The sequence below is a fragment of the Glossina fuscipes genome, unplaced genomic scaffold, assembly GCF_014805625.2.
Source record: "Glossina fuscipes isolate IAEA_lab_2018 unplaced genomic scaffold, Yale_Gfus_2 0, whole genome shotgun sequence".
Classification (NCBI taxonomy): domain Eukaryota; kingdom Metazoa; phylum Arthropoda; class Insecta; order Diptera; family Glossinidae; genus Glossina; species Glossina fuscipes.
The window spans coordinates 25793782-25810211 of NW_023998414.1; the positions used below are offsets into that span (position 1 = coordinate 25793782).

The following is a 16430-nucleotide window of genomic DNA, read 5'->3' on the forward strand; positions in this document are numbered from 1 at the left end:
TATTGATAATAACAATAAAAATTAAAAATAAAAGAAAAACGAAAAAAGCTCTTCATCACTAAAATATTTTGCTCAGTATTATGCTAAGTTTTAAGCACTGCTTTCGCAACTCCTTTGAGGAAACATTTTATATATTACAAAAACAAAAAATAAATAATAATAATTTTTTTCTCTTTCTTATTTCCACCTTATTTACTGTTTTTACTACTTAGCTTTGCTCCTCGATAAGCTTTGTTTCATTTAACTTTAAACTTACGTACTTCTCTAAATTAATATACATATTCATATATACATATATATATATATATATATATATATATGTACTATATGTACTTAGTTATTTAAGTAGTTCATTTTAATTATATAAATGAAATTTATTGTGATCGAAATTATGAAAAAAAAAAACAAAAAAAATAAATAAATAAATAAATAAAAAAAAACAAAAAATTAATATAAATAAATAAATCATAAAAATTCGCTTTTAAATGATTTTTATAGCCCACCCCATCACTGAAGCATGCGAGGGAGGCATACTCATTTTGTCGTAATGCTTGCAACGCCCAGGAGCAAGCTTCAAAAACGCTGTAAAATATATATATATATATATATATATATTTTTTTTTTTTGATCAGCAGGAAATTGTGAATTTGATTAAGTCATGTCTGTCCGTCTATGTATTGTGTGTTATTGACGCTCTCATGATTCCAAAAATGAAGATATTCACATCATATTTAATAGAAACACTTGAAGCGTTTGCCCGCAGATTGGTATGGGTCAAATTGGTTAGAACACAATCTCCATAGTGAAGCGTAAACTAAACGCAACCCCGTTCTTCTAAACAAATATTTGCTGGCCCTTGTTCATTATACAGAAATTCGAAAAGATAGAGGGCTGGAAATTTTCCACATTTACTCTACGAAAAGCTCTACTATTTATATGCAAAAATGAAAAAAATCAGCCATGCCCCCACATAAAGTTACAAGTGATTACATTTGTGTTTTCACATTCTTGATATTTTATGATTATTTATCTATCATAAGGTAAACGAGGTAGAATGTTTAAAAATATTTCGTACGTTCCTTAGATGAAAGTATTATATCTGCGTAAAAATGTGTTATTTCGAAAATAAATATATTGGATGCCGCGACATGATGGGTTAATATTTTTATTAAAAAAACGATATCGATATGGGTATCAAATAAAAGGACTCGGAGAGTAGAATGGGAACAGCTAAGTATATTAACTCGAAATCAATAGTGGTGAACTTCATACCATTTAGGGAATTAAAAGGTGAGAGATAAATTTTATCTCATTCACCAAAGTCAAAAATTTTAATATTGGTGGATATGCGAGATTCGACCTTGGCCGAACTCGTTACTTGATTTCATTAACACTAGAGCTAGAATCAATTGGAAATGAATTGGAATTTCAATTTCATTGTTGATTGTGAACGTATTCGTTAATCCATCGCGACCATTTTTGGACCGAACATGCAGGTCATTCTGAGCGAACATTCACGGAGTAGATAGATACAGACGAAATTACGAAACATTCATTTGTCGGTGTTTTGTCGAACTTGTCTCAAATTTTTTACATTTTAACTTTGAATACGCAATCGATCAAAAAGACAAGCTTGTGAATAATTTCAGCTTCGCGTCTCCATTTCAATTCGACAAAAAAAAGAATATCAAATTAATCTGTTCTAAAGAAATAGTGCCATGCCATCGCCATTTCGAAAACTAGACTAGATACAAGAAATGTTTTCGGTACAAGTAGAAGTGCAAAAATTAAAAATGTTCAAAATGTTCTATTCGACAGTTCTAGTGTTAATATGTACAATATGTTCAACAAAGTTAACAATTATCGTCTAATTACTAATTTAGCACAAAAAACTTGCAAGTTATGCTTGAATAAAATCAAGCGCAGCAAGGCAGAACGAGGCATTTATGAGTAAATAAGTTTACCTTTCGACGAATTGAATAAACATGAGAACATAAATTGTAGCTAATTAATGTCGCTGATCAAAGACGTATAACAAGCAGCTTTCACCAATTTTCCGCTCCATGTTAACCACGACTAAGATGAATACACGGATATACTGTTTTATTTGTAAATCGATGGATTTGTAAAAATTGCTAAACCATTATTATGTAAACAAAAACGAGGAGTTTACACATAGAAGCAACACTTTCTTTTCTCATTTCCTTATTTTCTGTTTGCATTTCAATGCTAATTTAATGAATCCGCACTGAGTCATTACGAAGAGCGTATAAAAATCAAATTCCTCGACATGCTCAACGACGGTCTTTCAACGAATATGAAAGATATGCCTGCCTGCCACTAAAACCTAGCAGACCACATGTAACATAGCAAAGAGCGCCGAAGGTAGCAGATTTATTTGTGTTTGCATATACAACAATGACTTTTTATAAAGCGAACCTTATCGAACTCCTTTGCAGTTTATTTGTGCCAATTTGAAATTTTATGGCTCATTAAGGTTCTTATCAGAACACTTACTATTATACAAAATTAAATGACCGCCTAAAAGTATATTAAAAATTATACAAACGAAAACTTCAGCTATTGCATGTATATATTATGATATATAATAATATCTGCAAAATGTATGCAAAAGGTAGCAGTTTTACAGCACATCCACACATTGTACCAGACTTATACTTACAACCATATATAAACATGGTATACATATACATGTATGGTACTACTTTTCAAGGCGTATGCGTGAATTGAACGAATTTCGCTTTCTAATTCTTACACATCAGCGAGAGCTTCTAACTCCTGTTGGCTAACAGATGAAGAAGCTATGAAGAAGCTTTTCTCTTAAAATTCAGTAACTGAAATACAACAACAAAATCAAGGCAGTCTTCCTCTAACGAAAACAAATGTAGACCTTCTTCTTTGCAAGCTTTAAAAGCTTAGTTTTTATAAGAATGGTTGTGACCAACAGGTTCAAAAATTGAGGTACGTGCTCAAAGTTCCGCATAGTTATTTTTTACATGAAATCACTGTTATGTTATTGTTAAGATGCCATTTCCATCATGAAGCATTGAAAATTAGTTTTTGTTATATGAGAGAGGATTTAAAGAATTGACACAGGCGGTGCAAAACTTTCACAGCAAAATTTAAAATGCCGAACTACTATCATTTAACTACTTTTGTTCAGAAATTCTGAAAATTGCACAATTTTCCATATAACTTTTTGTAAATCGGATCGTTATATGTAGATGGGTCTGAAAAGTGAACCGATTCAAATAATTTTCAATAGCATTTGTCCTTGTGTAAAAACACGTCAGTGTGCCTAATTTCATCAAAATATACCAAAAATTGCGACCTGTACCTTGAACACATACGTACATACATACCTCTGCACTACTTAATATAACCTATACTACTAATGGTGTGAAATAACCAACTAAGTGTTGAAGCCTCACAAAGATGTAAAGAACGTTGCTTTTTTCATGCGTGGCTTTCATTAGCTACCTTTACTTTAGGTAGTATATATTTTCAGTTTGTTTGATATAAATGTACTTCAACGGAAAGCATAATCCAACTTAATTGAAATGTATTTAGAAAAGAACTAACATTGTAGGAATTTGTAAGAAAAAAAGAGCAAGAACAACGTTAGGATGTAATTAAGCATAGACGTCTATTTCACAACATTATTTAAAATTATGTTAGTTTGATCAATTTGTTGTTATAACCAATTGAAACAAGTGCCGAATTTATTTTCAGTTAATCGTGCCATCCAAGCAATCATTGTGTCAAACAAAATGGGACTTCACAAAGTTGCCAAATTTAAGAAATCTTGATTCTTGCCAATTGTGCGTTTATATATTTACACTGAGATTTCCTTATATTTACTTCTCAAACTATATGGAACTTGTTCTCATTTACATTCATTTTCTTATTTTCACTTATAATATCACACGTGTGAGCCAAATAAATATTTTATTTTATATTGGAACAGGCTTTCACCTCATTATTATTTTAAAAAAATATTCCCTCTCCAACTAAAACAATTCTAATTTTATCAGTTATCATCTTACTATGATTGTCTTCCGTAAATAGACATATGAACCATATGAACATCGCCATTGTTATGATGATGTGTGTTTAATTAATTTCATGTTTTTTTTTTCTTAATCGGTAAGCAAAAGAATAATAAAATTGCTATACTTACTGCCAAAATAATAACAAAGATTTAAGGCGTTCTTTTGAAAGACGCTTTATTTGTAATTATGGCAGACCGCTGTCGTGCATGTTCACAACAAAGCGTATTAGGGGAACATTATGGATTAGATTGTGAAATTAAGGAAGGTATTACCTATGCTGACTTCATTTATCAAATGTCGAATATAAAAATCGCAAAAAATGATGGCTTACCACAATGGATATGTTTCGAATGTGTTAAAGAGGTTATGGTGGCTTTTAAATTCGCTTTAAAAGTCAAAACAAGTGATGAAGTGCTACGAAATGAATGGCAACATTGGAAAAATTTCTTTGAAGAAAATCAAACTGAAAATATTCAGGAGCCTAACCAGGAGACTACTTCAGCACTTGTTGTTAATGATTTAACGGAGGAGTATGTAATGGAAGAGATTTTGGAAAACGTTGAAGACTCGCAAAACGAAGATGTAAGTATCGGTACAAAAAAGAGCAGTCTGTTAAAGTTTTAATTTGTTTTATTTAAAGGATGAGTTATCAATGGTGGAAGAAATCCTTGAGGAGACTGAAACTACCACTTGTCTGCATACGGAAGAGGTAATCCTGCCAACCGATCATCTTTTAGAAGAGACCACTGTTAATGATGAAATGGAGAACTTCTATAGTGATAGCGAAACGAATGACGACGAATACCTAATAGAGTATAATGCTTTAGTTGAAACTCAGTCGGAAAAACATTCTCCTAAATGGAAATGCGCGGTATGTGATAAAGTGTTGCGCGGCGATGTTTCCTATGAGGGTCACATGAATTTGCATAAACAACTAAGACCTTACAAATGCCCTCACTGTCGTTGTAAATTTCGATGTCGCGAAGCTTTAAAAAAACACAAATCTATACGTCATGTGGACACATATAATTGTGAGGTTTGCGATAAAACCTTTGAATCTAAAGACTTGCTTGATAAACATATGGAGAGAGAACACAAAATTTGTCTTAACTGCGGTTTGGAGTTTGATCACGGAAGTACTGTTCAATTGCATAAAATTATGAATCATAATATTAAGGCTACAAGTTGTCCACTATGTCCGCATTTAAATGTTAGCGAAGTTCAAAAACATATTCTTACCGTGCATTCACTTGAGTTGGATTATGAGAATGTAAATATTGCGGTAGAGGCTAAGCAATCTAATGACTTGATGGAGGAAAATTTGGAAGGCGATGTGTCTTTGCACAGTTCTCATTCTGGAATCTCTTCATCCGATAATCGAGAAATCTATCAGGAAAAAGATAAACAACTACCTCTGGAATTGGTGAACAACAATAAGTTGGATAAAAGGGAATCTTTTGTGCAATGTAAATTTTGTAAAAAGAAATTAATGTCTAAGAACCTAGAGAAACATTTGGCGTTGCATGAAAAAAAGGCACGTGAAGCTCAGCTGACTAAAACTCAATACCTTTGCGCTTATTGTCGTAAGTATAGCTTGCATACAAAAAATATTAAGATTTTGGTCGGTCTGTTATTGCTTTTTTTTTTTTTTGAATGAGAATTTAGTTCGTTAAGATTTCTAATTCGAAAAGGATTTTTGGGATACTTGGGAATACGAGATAATTGAAAACTAGGAGCAAAACGCTAAATACGTAAGGCTTGCTTAGGCGCTCTAAGTCGCTCATGGGAATATAGTTTTACTTACTTTGAATTTTTTCGCAAACAGTTTATACGAGAAAGTTGAAAGCGCAGTCGATAGTTTTCAATTTAGAAACGACGACGATATTAGTACATACAACACTAAAGTCTTTTCAGTTTTAGTGAATTAAATGAAAATAAGAAAAAAATTGAAAAAAAATCAATTGGAGAATTAAAAGAATGCTCTAAATTCTTAGCAAGCGGCTTTAAAAACCAAAGAAATCTACACCAACATGAGAAAATACATCAGGAGACGTCACCTAATGTGGTATATGTGTGTAACGATTGTAGTCGCCAGTATAGTACACAGCAATTACTTGAAACTCATCGTAAACAAGCTCACAAAGAACGAGATAATATCTGCTCGCTATGCGGTAATGCGTTCAAATTGAAAAATCAATTAATGAATCATATGAAATTGCATTTGGAAAAGAATATACCCTGTCCGCATTGTGATAAGAAGTATGCGCGGCAATTTGATTTGAACGTGCATTTGCGAACGCATACAGGGGAATTACCTTATTCCTGTCATTTGTGTGAGAAACGATTTGCCATCAAAGTGCGTCTAACCTATCATCTGCAAAAGCATTATGGTGTTAAGCATCGTTGTAAGGAATGTCAGGCCGAATTCAATTCAAGGCAGAAATTAAAGGCTCACTCTTTTAAACATACCGGTATGCCGTATCGCTGTCAGTTGTGTGATGGCCATGGTTTTCCAACCAGGAATGTGTAAGTGATCGTTTTGCGCAACGAAGAGCTAACATTATTTAAATATGTTTCGTGTCTTTATAGATTCAAACGTCATTTGGCAAGAGTTCATCATGCTATGATGAGCGATGAAGCTTTAGCGGAAATGTTTCAACATTATACGGGAAAGGCTACGATAATAAAACAAATCAATGACTTTGAGGTGATTCCAAGAAACGAAGATGACCAAGACCAGAACATACTTGAAGAGAATCCGGATATCATTAGTGATGCAGATATAGTTACGGATCATGAAGTTGGGCTTTAAATATTTTAAAAATTTATTAACTATTAATATTGCTTAGAATAAAGACCAAGTTAAGATGAGCAGATGTTTTTAAATTCGTTTATTCAATTAATTTAACATTTATTGTCTTCTTTTTCTTATCCTTAGTTTAAGAATGCGGTGTTCATATTCATTCACTCTCTTTTTTTCCTTACCTTCTCACAGCTCAACATTTTCACAAGGACGAAGATCTTAATGAACATGAATTCAATAGCCATAACTCAAGTTCCAATCTTTTGCATAGATGCAATAACTGCGGCACACGTTCCTCTACTTTAGACGATCTGATCGATCATAAAAAAGCCGAGAATCCGGTTTGTATATGCACAATATGTGGCAACACCTTTAAAGGTCATTCGCAACTTTCCGCTCATAAGCGTTTGCATAAGAAACGGCGATTTAAATGTGAAAACTGTGACAAATCATATCCCCGCCAAACAGATTTGAATATTCATAAGCGTACTCATACTGGAGACAGACCTTACGTTTGCAATATATGTGATAAACGATTTCCGGTAAAAGTGCGTCTCACCTATCATCTACAGAGGCATCCAGGAGTCCGACATCCTTGCCCCTATTGCGATGTTATTTACGAAAATCGCAACCAATTGAAATCTCATTTATTCAAACACACTGGCATGCCTTACATATGCGAAATATGCCCACATGTAGTATTTGAAAGACGATTAAGGTAAATAATAAAATACTAAAATTAAAGTAAATACCTTAGTATTACAGAAAAATTTTTTTAAATAGATTCGCTAACCATATGAAGAGAATACATAAGAAAACTATGACAATGGAAGAATTGGCCGAAATGTTTGCGAAAAATACAGGCAAAGTGATATGTTTTAAAAAGGCGGAAACGGGTTTTAACCCGTGTAATTTATTACATTAAAATATAAAAATGTACGCTTCATTTATATTTATCGATTCGCACCCATTCCAAATATATTTCTAAAGTAAATATTTACCTTGTGCATGGATATTGCTGCGTTTTTATTAATTAATTGTTATTTTTTAACCACCTAAATACGGGAGCATCTAAGAATCGGAGCTACTATGTCAGTGTTCGCAAATCATTCAAATCGCAACCGAACTGTGAAATCGATGCGCCCTCTTTAAAGTTGTGAAAAGTAAAGTGTTTCGCAAAATTTTGCTATAAAGGTAGATTGTAAAGTAAAGTGTACAGGAAGATGACTAGGTCACTAGGTCGTGTCTTTAGGTAGGACTTCAACTGAGTAGCGCAAGACTTTCATTCGTGTTTACCTAAGCCGTGAATTAAGAAGTAGGGTAAACGCTATCTTATCCCTAAAATTCTTATGACAACAATCATTCAAATAACCCGAAAAGCAAATTTGGGTGGAAGGAAGTATAAGCTTAGTACAAAAAAAATTTCCTAATTGTGAAAATGAGTACTAGGACAGGGCGACTAGATTACTTGCATTATATAGTTGAATTGAATAAGGGACATGCAGTACATCATCAATCAATTCATCTAAATCAAAATATATTGAAATAAAATGGGATTGTGACAATTCTGGAACGGTATCTCACGCAGGCATTAAATCTTAAATTAAAGATTACATTAAAGATTAGAATGGAGATATCTCATGAAGTACACCATCTGCACCATCTGCGTCAAACGGTACAAATCAACAATTGAAACTTCTTATACTATAAATTGGATACATCTTATAGTTATGAACATAATAATGCACAAATATTAATCGATTTCTTTAGAAAATCGTATACAACTATTTAGTAAGATTTAGTTGCGTTCAAAAATTATACAACATTTTTAAAATTGTTATATATATATTTGTGCATAACTACGTTAGTAAAGATTTTAAATCTTTTATTATCGGTGTTGGTTATATTCTCAATTTTTTGTTATGTACTAACCACCGACTGACTAGCACCGACAGTTACAGCTCTTTTCGGTTGAAGGTGATGAAGCATTGAGGAGATTACATAGATCATTATATATATTGAAGATGTTAAAGGGCCTTTTGATATTTTTGTATATTGCGGTAGCTAAATATTCTATTTTATTGGACAGTTCACATGTGTCATCAAGTGACATAAAATTTCTAGACGATTAATTTTCAATATATTTGCCAAATGACAACATTTAGGCGATTCTTTTGCTTTGTCTTATTGCATCAGTTATTTTGTTTTCATTCTTTAAGTCAATAATCAATCAAAAATGTAATTTGCTTTTATGTTAATTTTCTTCCCTTTGTTTTTCATATAATCGTTGTTTGTATATATTTTGATTTCTTTAGTTTTACTTCTCAAACCATATGTTTCCGTTTATATTTACATCGATTTGCTTATTTTTTTTTTACATATAAAATAATTTGATAATGCTGTTTCTCATTGAAGTTACTGCGTACGACATTTCAACGCACGTTTGTAAATGTTAAGTTATACATCTAGTAAGTACACCCATATACAATATATATATCAGGATTTTTAAGTTAAATTGCTCCTCCACTGTGCGAAAAATTTATTAATTAAATGTATTTCCTCCAGGCCTAGCAATTTGTCTCTATTATGTTGATAGCCATTAGAAGTTATCCTCTTGAAATTTTTCTATTAGGGAGTCATAAGAAATGATCTCCAAACTACAGACTAATTAATTTCACAAAAATGTTTTCGATGGTGTCATAAAATAAAATTAAAGCAGATTATAAATAAATCTCGAAATAATATCTCAAACCGCATTATAAATTTTTTGTACATAATTACGTTGATTTCTTTATTTTGTTTGAATTTTCCTGTGAAACAGTATGATAGCGTGGCTGCCGATTGAGTTTACCGTTTGGGATTCTTTAACCCGAAAATGAAAGTGACGCCTGATTGTGTCAGCCCCCACATTTATGCAAAATATTAAGAAACAACTCTATGCAATACTAAGAATCGTTCAATGGCAACTCACAACTTGAAAAACTAAACATTTTATAACTTCAATATTTTTCGGCAGTCAGAGCGTTTTGAATAAAGTGCGGAAAACGGAGATTAATAATGCCTTTAAAGGATTGGGAATTATCTGGAGTGAGTGATTTATTACAGGAGGAAGATATCCCCGTTCTTATGCAGTTGGCAAGGAATATCACAAAAAATATAACTGATATAGACTCCAGACAAAGTAAGCCTACAATTTTTATATACGCTGTTTTTTTCTCATATATTAAACGTAATTTGCAGAGGCCTTGGATTATATACGTGTTCACAGCGAGGATTTGTCGACTTTATTAAATAAAAGAATTATAACGAAAGAAATTCTTTTCAAGTATCTACATAAAAAAAAAGTCGCGGTAACCGTGGATTTCACTAAACATAATCTAGTCAAAAAAGTTATAAATTATTGGATTAAGGAGTTTGAAAAAACTTTACAAACAAATGATTTCTGTGCTCTTACAGAAGAAACTTCGCCTAGCACCAGCACTCAACAGCCAAAAAGCACTCCAAAATTTATTCCCACAGTGGCTGAATGTGAATTTCCTATTCATACACTTGCAAGAAAATTCACAGAGTGGTTTTTTGATCTATACAATAAAAACTCTCTCAAGATGGAAGATTTTTGGTCCGACGCAAGTATGCTATTAAAAATTTTAGTTGGCGAGGATTGCAATGCAAATGAATGTCAGGATTCTACCTCCTTGCTACACATTCTCTCTGAAGCAAAAAATCAATTTGGATTCTTTTACAATCCAAATTTATCGCATGGCGGGGTACAGGGACGTATGGATATACATGGGATGGTTTTAGTATTGGCTTGTGGCACTCTGCACAGTCAGCACGGATGCGTAGGAGTGTTTGAATGTGTGTTCGGCTTATTGCGCGATCCATTTGCCGGCAATAATTGGAAAGCGAAGAGTATTCAATTATGGTTGCGAAGCAAAGATGCCCCCAGTATACCGTCCTTAGAAGGTAGTGACAGCTTAAGAGAAATTTTAGCTTTACCAGTGCCGCAAGTACCTCAAGATGAATTAACATAATGATTGCATCTAAATAAAAAAACAATTTCTCTTTCTTATTGACAGGTTATTTTTTTATATTTATTCCTTCAATTTTAATTTGTATAAAATTGCATTAAATTGCATTTGACACATGTTAAGTTTCTTACTAAGTCTGTAATTATATTTTGTTAAAAAATTTGCAGAATTTTCGGGAATTGAAAATCTTAGAGAACATTTTCTGGATGTTTTTAGAGTGAGCTTAAATGAAATCATAACTAAATTTAAAAATTACTAAAGTAAAAGCAAAGTATCTTACTTGATATTCATTAGTCTTTGAGATAAGATAGCAAACGCTTTATGTTTATGTAACAGTATTTTAAAATAATGTAAATATCATTCAAAATTTTTAAGAATAAAAATTTCTGTTACATTATATAAATTGAATATTATATGTGTTATTAGATGTTCTTTTCAATTATAGAAAATACTGTAATTATTCGCGCTCATAAGAATATGAAATATTAATAAAAATTCAAATTATAATCTACATAATGGCAAGTTGTGTTTTTACGTTTGAGTGCTTTGTGTGATCATAATACTGTTATAATTGAAATGTTAATACGTATAAAGGGAAAGAAAAACACAAACAAATTATTTAAAAAATTGCGCATTGCAGAGACAATAATCGAACGTTATCAAAACGAACTGAATTAAAATGACTTACCTCTATGCTCAATTAGTCCCTGAAGTAGGGGTGAAAGTGGCAATTTTGCTTTTTTACAGTAACCATTAGTTGTTCTTTTTTTTTGGTTTCTTGGGATTGCGGGAACGTGATTTAGCCTTGCAAAGTGGACAAATTGGAGCGTTTCGGTGAATTTGTTGATGACACGATAAGCATGATTTCATAGGCGGTGGCTGCTGTCTGAGATTAACATTAAAATCCGAACGAAATGTAGGGTGATGACCTAAGCTAATGGAAGGGGTTTGCTGAAGACGATTTGTTGGCGGTGGCGGTGGTGGGGGAGCTGAAAAATCACCTTTTCCCAAGCGTACGCCAGCGCCTGGTGTCGCCCCCGAACCTGGAGGAGCAGGAGGCATGAATGCATGACCGCCTGTTGGTCCTGTAGGTGCCGAGCCACCGCTACCGGGAGCCGATGGTGGTAAGGCTGTAACTGTGGCTTCAGGCATTAAAGGATGTCTGGGATGTGGTCGAGCTAAGGCGGACGTTTGCGCTGCTGCTGCTGCTGCCGCCGCAGCGGCAGATTGTGCAGCGACTTTTAGAAAATTGCTTTGAAAGCGGTCTTTAGAGATAGGGCTTCCCTCCTCTTCATGTAAATCCCTTAGAGGGCTTAAGCCCAAATAATCACGTCTCATATGATCGATTTGATATTTTAAAGCCAAATATTCTTCATAATGGCGATTGGCCATATCTACGGAGCGTGTTTGATTCTCTTTTGTTTGCTTGATTATATTCTCCATATCATTTATATCGGCATGTATTTGCCGTAGTTCTTCCACATGCGACATCTTCTCTTCTAATAAATGTTCCAATTCTTTACGATATTCATCCAAGCATTTCTCCTCATCATCGCTTAGCTTCACCTCCTTTATGATACGAACTTTCAATTTTTCCAAAGCTATAGTCTTATCACGTATATCTTTTATAGCTTCCAATTTGGCATAATAATGTCGTTCGTTGGAGTTTGGTATATCAGTGGTGGCCATTTTTTTTTATTATCGTCTTAAGTTTCCTTTGGTCTTTTTTTTACGATAATTGCTTTGTTATGTATTTATGTTATTTATAATTTCAAGTAACACGAAGCTTCTTTAAGTACTTTTAAAGCATATTTATTTAGCTTTTGCTTGTGACAATTTTTTATAATTCTGTCTCGGCTTTTTTCCTCTTTTTCGTTGCACAATTACTTTAGTTTTATTTTTGTTAGAGCTGCCAAATTTTGTGAATTTTTTTTTAGGGTTGTAGGGATATATTTTAAATATTCAGTGAGAGATATATTAAAAAGTAAAGGTTAAATTAGATTGAAGAATCATTTAGGTTTCCCTTAAGTTTTTGCTACGCCAAGTTTTTGATATTTAAAAACTTGATGAATTTCTCGAAATTTTCAGAATGAAATGTATAAATTTGTTCCCATATTTTTAGCTTTGGTGTAGAGTTAATTTCTATTCGCTGACATCGAAGAACGGACGAATTAGCTCTTTCATTCCACTTGTATTACTTATAATATCGATACAACGGATCAGTGAGGCATAAATAATTTCGATGATAAGTAAATATGCAAACAATATAAAAGTAAGAAACTGCAACGATTTTCAGCCGACGCTCGCATAAATTGAAATGAAAAGCTGGGATTTCAAATATATATTTTTCGTAGAACACCATAGGCAAAGTTTGAGCAATATGAATGAAATATGGATTTAAAATAAAATAGAAGTATCGGCCAAGATCTAAAATATTCAATACAGACATGGATGTAGCAAGGCGATAAATTCTCCTGCAATTAATAATAACTTTATATTCAACGGCGAATATAGGATTTTTCAGTTCGATGAGGAATTACTTAAGACGGTTTAAAAAAGTTACATATATTCTATTCACACAATTTTTTATCCCTATATACTTTATTTAAAATTTGCATAATTTCTTAATGTATTGCATTATTGTTGGTTGCAAGGAATGTAATATTATTTTTAAGAATTTGTACATCTTCATATTGCTAAGCGCTTATTTATTTTTATATCTAATTGCAACGGTTTGGATATATCTCACATTTCTTATTGCCTTAGTCCATTCCAACTCAACATCCAAAAAAAAAAAAAAACAAAAAAAAAAATAAATGAAATAAAAGCTAGAGCTCCCAAAAATATCGGTGCACGTAATGTCGACTGCTTTACTTTAACATATGTCTAATGCCGTTGGTATTAGAATATCATTTTGTCTTGCAAATTCGAACAAAGGAAGGTAGTTTTTTTTCCAATTTTCAATTTCCTTCCTGTATTGTTCGTTCTTCTTGTGCATTTCTTCTAGTTCTACCCATTCATGCGACTTTTCTGATTCCAAAACATCTTTCTGTTCGATACGTTTAGTGCGGCAGCTGGCTGCGTAGCCACGATTCTTTAAATTATGACGTCGTTGTTTCATGCGAACAATTTCTTGGCGATTTAAGCCACGAAATTTTAATGTGCGATTTAAGTCACGTACCGATATTGAAACCAATTTATCACTAATATCGTGTATGGGGGTTGACAAGGGAGCCTACAACGAAATTTTAGCATAGTAAAAATTGAAGTCTTCCAGGTTTTACAAAACCTTTGATTTATTAATAATTTATCTTTTATTTACATAGATTTGTTGCGTTCCCATCTTTGAATGTATTTGAGACTTCGATTGTCACTGCTGAACACAGAATTAATTCAAAGTTACAAAAAAAAAAAAAGAGATGAAAAAAAATATAGTAATCAAATTTTAGCATTAATATAGGAAAATATTAATTGTAAATACTGTTTATTACTTGCTCTTTACAGTTCTTCACGTTAAATCAGTTATTTCACGTGAAAGCCGCGAAAGATTCCTTTGCTGCCTTTTTCTAAATAAATAATTTACTACTTCTTATTTCTTTTATGATTTAGACTTTGCTTTTTGAAAATACCTTAAATGTTTTTCTTTTTTTTTGGATGTTGAGTTGAAGCGGACTAAGCGAATAAATATGTGGCTTCTTTGTCCAGATAATAAACAGTAGTAATTATTAACAAGAAACGTATGTAAAACACAACAGATATGTTAAGTGTAATTGTAGATTGTTGAGTTGTTGAAAGTGATGTAAAAAAAGTGTTGCAAACTTTAGCTGAAAACAAAAGTGGAATGTTATAAAGATAGACTATAATTGAAGGTAAAAAAACACAAAAAAAATTATCAAGCATTAAAAATATAAATTCGCTTTTTTAATAAAGCAAGTTAGTTTCCTGAAATGACGCACATTTTTTGCTGCAAAGAGATGGAGGAGACCATCATATAACTTGAAGATGCCAAAAGAACTTCTAATACCATCAAGCTAGTGACATCTAAAAATTAAATGCTCAGCAGGCTCAAATATCGCATGGTATGTTGAGAGGTTAGCTTGACTGATTATTAGTCATGAGTTTGATGATGTTGCATCCAGATTGATAGTCTTTGCACGCTTTGTATGCTCACAAAGAGTTAGGCTGTCATTTAAAATTTAAAATTCTACCAAAAAAACTGAAGAGATTTCACCTGATTAACTTTAGCTCCTTTGATAACTTTCGCGTTTAGAACCTTTGGCAAAATAATTAATATTTGTTTTGGTTAAAGTATAAATTAAGATCGGCGCATGCATCAAAAAAAAAGGTTAGCTTTTATCGAGAGTTCGTTCACAGTCACTGACAAATATGATATAATTAGGAAATCATCTGTATATTGAAAAATATAAGTTTTGTGGTCTTGAAGATCATGCAAAGTAGCTGTATGTAGTTTCAAGAGTATGGGGCTTAAGTAACTGCCTTGTGGAATATCACCGTATATATCAACTTTACACGCTTGGACAAAAAGTTTAATATCCATAGACATATTTGAAGAGAAAATGAAATGATCCAATCATAAGTATTGCTAATGTCCAGGTAAAGCATAACAATCTTTTTACCAACAATTTTTAACCCTGCTACAAGAAAAAATAGTTCATTAACGATTTGCGTTGTTGACAGACACACAATCGAGTTGGAACAATGCTCTCAGTTTTCAAGAAATCCCTTAGTGTCTCCTTAACCATGAGATTGATAATCTTTATGAATACAGATATTAACGAAATTGGTCTGAAGTTATTTAAATCATTTAAGTTTTTACCTGCCTTAGGGATGGGAAGTACTTTGATACTTGAAATATAGCTCTTGAGCGTATCGAAGTATCTTTTATTATCATGATCATTCTATACAGTACAACCGTTTAGTTTTCGACTAAAATGTCGATGACCCTTAATTTAATTCCAGAAAAAAACGCGAGTTGCTATTATCACATAACTGGTGATAGATCTATGTGTCCTTTAGGTCCTTCAAACTGGCAGGCTGCCATTATTTCAGTGTTTTCATATATTCAATGAAGTTGGCTGGATTGGCATAGTTACTCTCTTTTTCGAAAGAGTGTTGACAGGGAAGACTTCCACCAATGTTTAGGTGAGAAGAACACAATATCAGAAAAGTTGGTTCTAGCAGATTTGATCTCAGCCTGAAAAGCGCTTTGACAAATCGGAAGGGAGATTAATTCTAGACAGACAGTCCACAACGAAGTTACCTGAAATGAAATTTTCTATTTTTTTAATGGAATTGCTGCGACTGTGAAATAAAATGGGAGTGTGTTGACTTTTGCCAGTTGAGAGAGACATTAGTCGTATTCCAGTTGAATGATAAAATAATCAAATTAGAAAAGATTAGATCCAAGACACTACTCGCCGTGCTACCACTCAGATTAGAGTGAAAGGTAGTATTACCATTATTTAAAACATTAAAACTGCTAGCATTGAAGGCAAGAATTTT

At 32.6% G+C, this 16430-nt stretch overlaps 4 protein-coding genes across 6 annotated transcripts; 2 read left to right on the plus strand and 2 right to left on the minus strand.

Annotated features, from left to right (window-relative positions):
* Positions 1 to 4070: 4070 nt before the first annotated feature.
* LOC119643785 (zinc finger protein 665-like) lies at positions 4071 to 7281 on the plus strand. 3 transcript variants are annotated; one of them, XM_038043267.1, is made up of 6 exons: positions 4071 to 4167; positions 4228 to 4655; positions 4714 to 5656; positions 6068 to 6599; positions 6663 to 6873; positions 7069 to 7281. In XM_038043267.1, exons 2-6 carry the CDS (start codon positions 4260 to 4262, stop codon positions 7180 to 7182), a joined length of 2196 nt encoding a protein of 731 aa, XP_037899195.1. In that variant the 5' UTR covers positions 4071 to 4167; positions 4228 to 4259; the 3' UTR covers positions 7183 to 7281. The 3 variants fall into 3 exon arrangements, with proteins under 3 accessions (XP_037899195.1, XP_037899184.1, XP_037899203.1); XM_038043256.1 differs by having other exon boundaries at positions 4155 to 4655; XM_038043275.1 differs by lacking the exon at positions 7069 to 7281 and having other exon boundaries at positions 4156 to 4655; positions 6663 to 6947.
* Positions 7282 to 9840: 2559 nt separating this feature from the next.
* LOC119644545 (uncharacterized protein C3orf38 homolog) lies at positions 9841 to 10944 on the plus strand. The gene is made up of 2 exons (XM_038044113.1): positions 9841 to 10057; positions 10117 to 10944. The coding sequence occupies exons 1-2, from the start codon at positions 9934 to 9936 to the stop codon at positions 10908 to 10910; spliced, it is 918 nt and encodes a 305-aa protein (XP_037900041.1). The 5' UTR covers positions 9841 to 9933; the 3' UTR covers positions 10911 to 10944.
* Positions 10945 to 11380: 436 nt separating this feature from the next.
* LOC119644544 (zinc finger C4H2 domain-containing protein) lies at positions 11381 to 12757 on the minus strand. Its single transcript, XM_038044112.1, has 2 exons — positions 11596 to 12757; positions 11381 to 11469 (listed from the first exon to the last, which is right to left on the minus strand). The coding sequence occupies exon 1, from the start codon at positions 12594 to 12596 to the stop codon at positions 11661 to 11663; it is 936 nt and encodes a 311-aa protein (XP_037900040.1). The 5' UTR covers positions 12597 to 12757; the 3' UTR covers positions 11381 to 11469; positions 11596 to 11660.
* A 699-nt stretch (positions 12758 to 13456) lies between these two features.
* LOC119642060 (transcription factor MafK-like) lies at positions 13457 to 14642 on the minus strand. Its single transcript, XM_038041035.1, has 4 exons — positions 14537 to 14642; positions 14399 to 14473; positions 14230 to 14283; positions 13457 to 14142 (listed from the first exon to the last, which is right to left on the minus strand). Exons 3-4 carry the CDS (start codon positions 14248 to 14250, stop codon positions 13783 to 13785), a joined length of 381 nt encoding a protein of 126 aa, XP_037896963.1. The 5' UTR covers positions 14251 to 14283; positions 14399 to 14473; positions 14537 to 14642; the 3' UTR covers positions 13457 to 13782.
* Positions 14643 to 16430: the final 1788 nt, after the last annotated feature.

What these genes read in the sequence shown, in the direction of transcription:
- LOC119644545 (XM_038044113.1), top strand. Translation starts at nt 9,934, where the DNA reads ATGCCTTTAAAGGATTGGGAATTATCTGGAGTGAGTGATTTATTACAG. An exon ending in TGATATAGACTCCAGACAAA is followed by an intron (nt 10,058 to 10,116) that starts GTAAGCCTACAA and finishes CGTAATTTGCAG; the next exon opens with AGGCCTTGGATTATATACGT.
- LOC119644544 (XM_038044112.1), bottom strand. Translation starts at nt 12,596, where the DNA reads ATGGCCACCACTGATATACCAAACTCCAACGAACGACATTATTATGCC.
- LOC119642060 (XM_038041035.1), bottom strand. Translation starts at nt 14,250, where the DNA reads ATGGGAACGCAACAAATCTAT. An exon ending in TGGGAACGCAACAAATCTAT is followed by an intron (nt 14,143 to 14,229) that starts GTAAATAAAAGA and finishes ATTTCGTTGTAG; the next exon opens with GCTCCCTTGTCAACCCCCAT.
- LOC119643785 (XM_038043267.1), top strand. Translation starts at nt 4,260, where the DNA reads ATGGCAGACCGCTGTCGTGCATGTTCACAACAAAGCGTATTAGGGGAA. An exon ending in AAGACTCGCAAAACGAAGAT is followed by an intron (nt 4,656 to 4,713) that starts GTAAGTATCGGT and finishes TTTTATTTAAAG; the next exon opens with GATGAGTTATCAATGGTGGA. An exon ending in ATATAGTTACGGATCATGAA is followed by an intron (nt 6,874 to 7,068) that starts GTTGGGCTTTAA and finishes ACCTTCTCACAG; the next exon opens with CTCAACATTTTCACAAGGAC.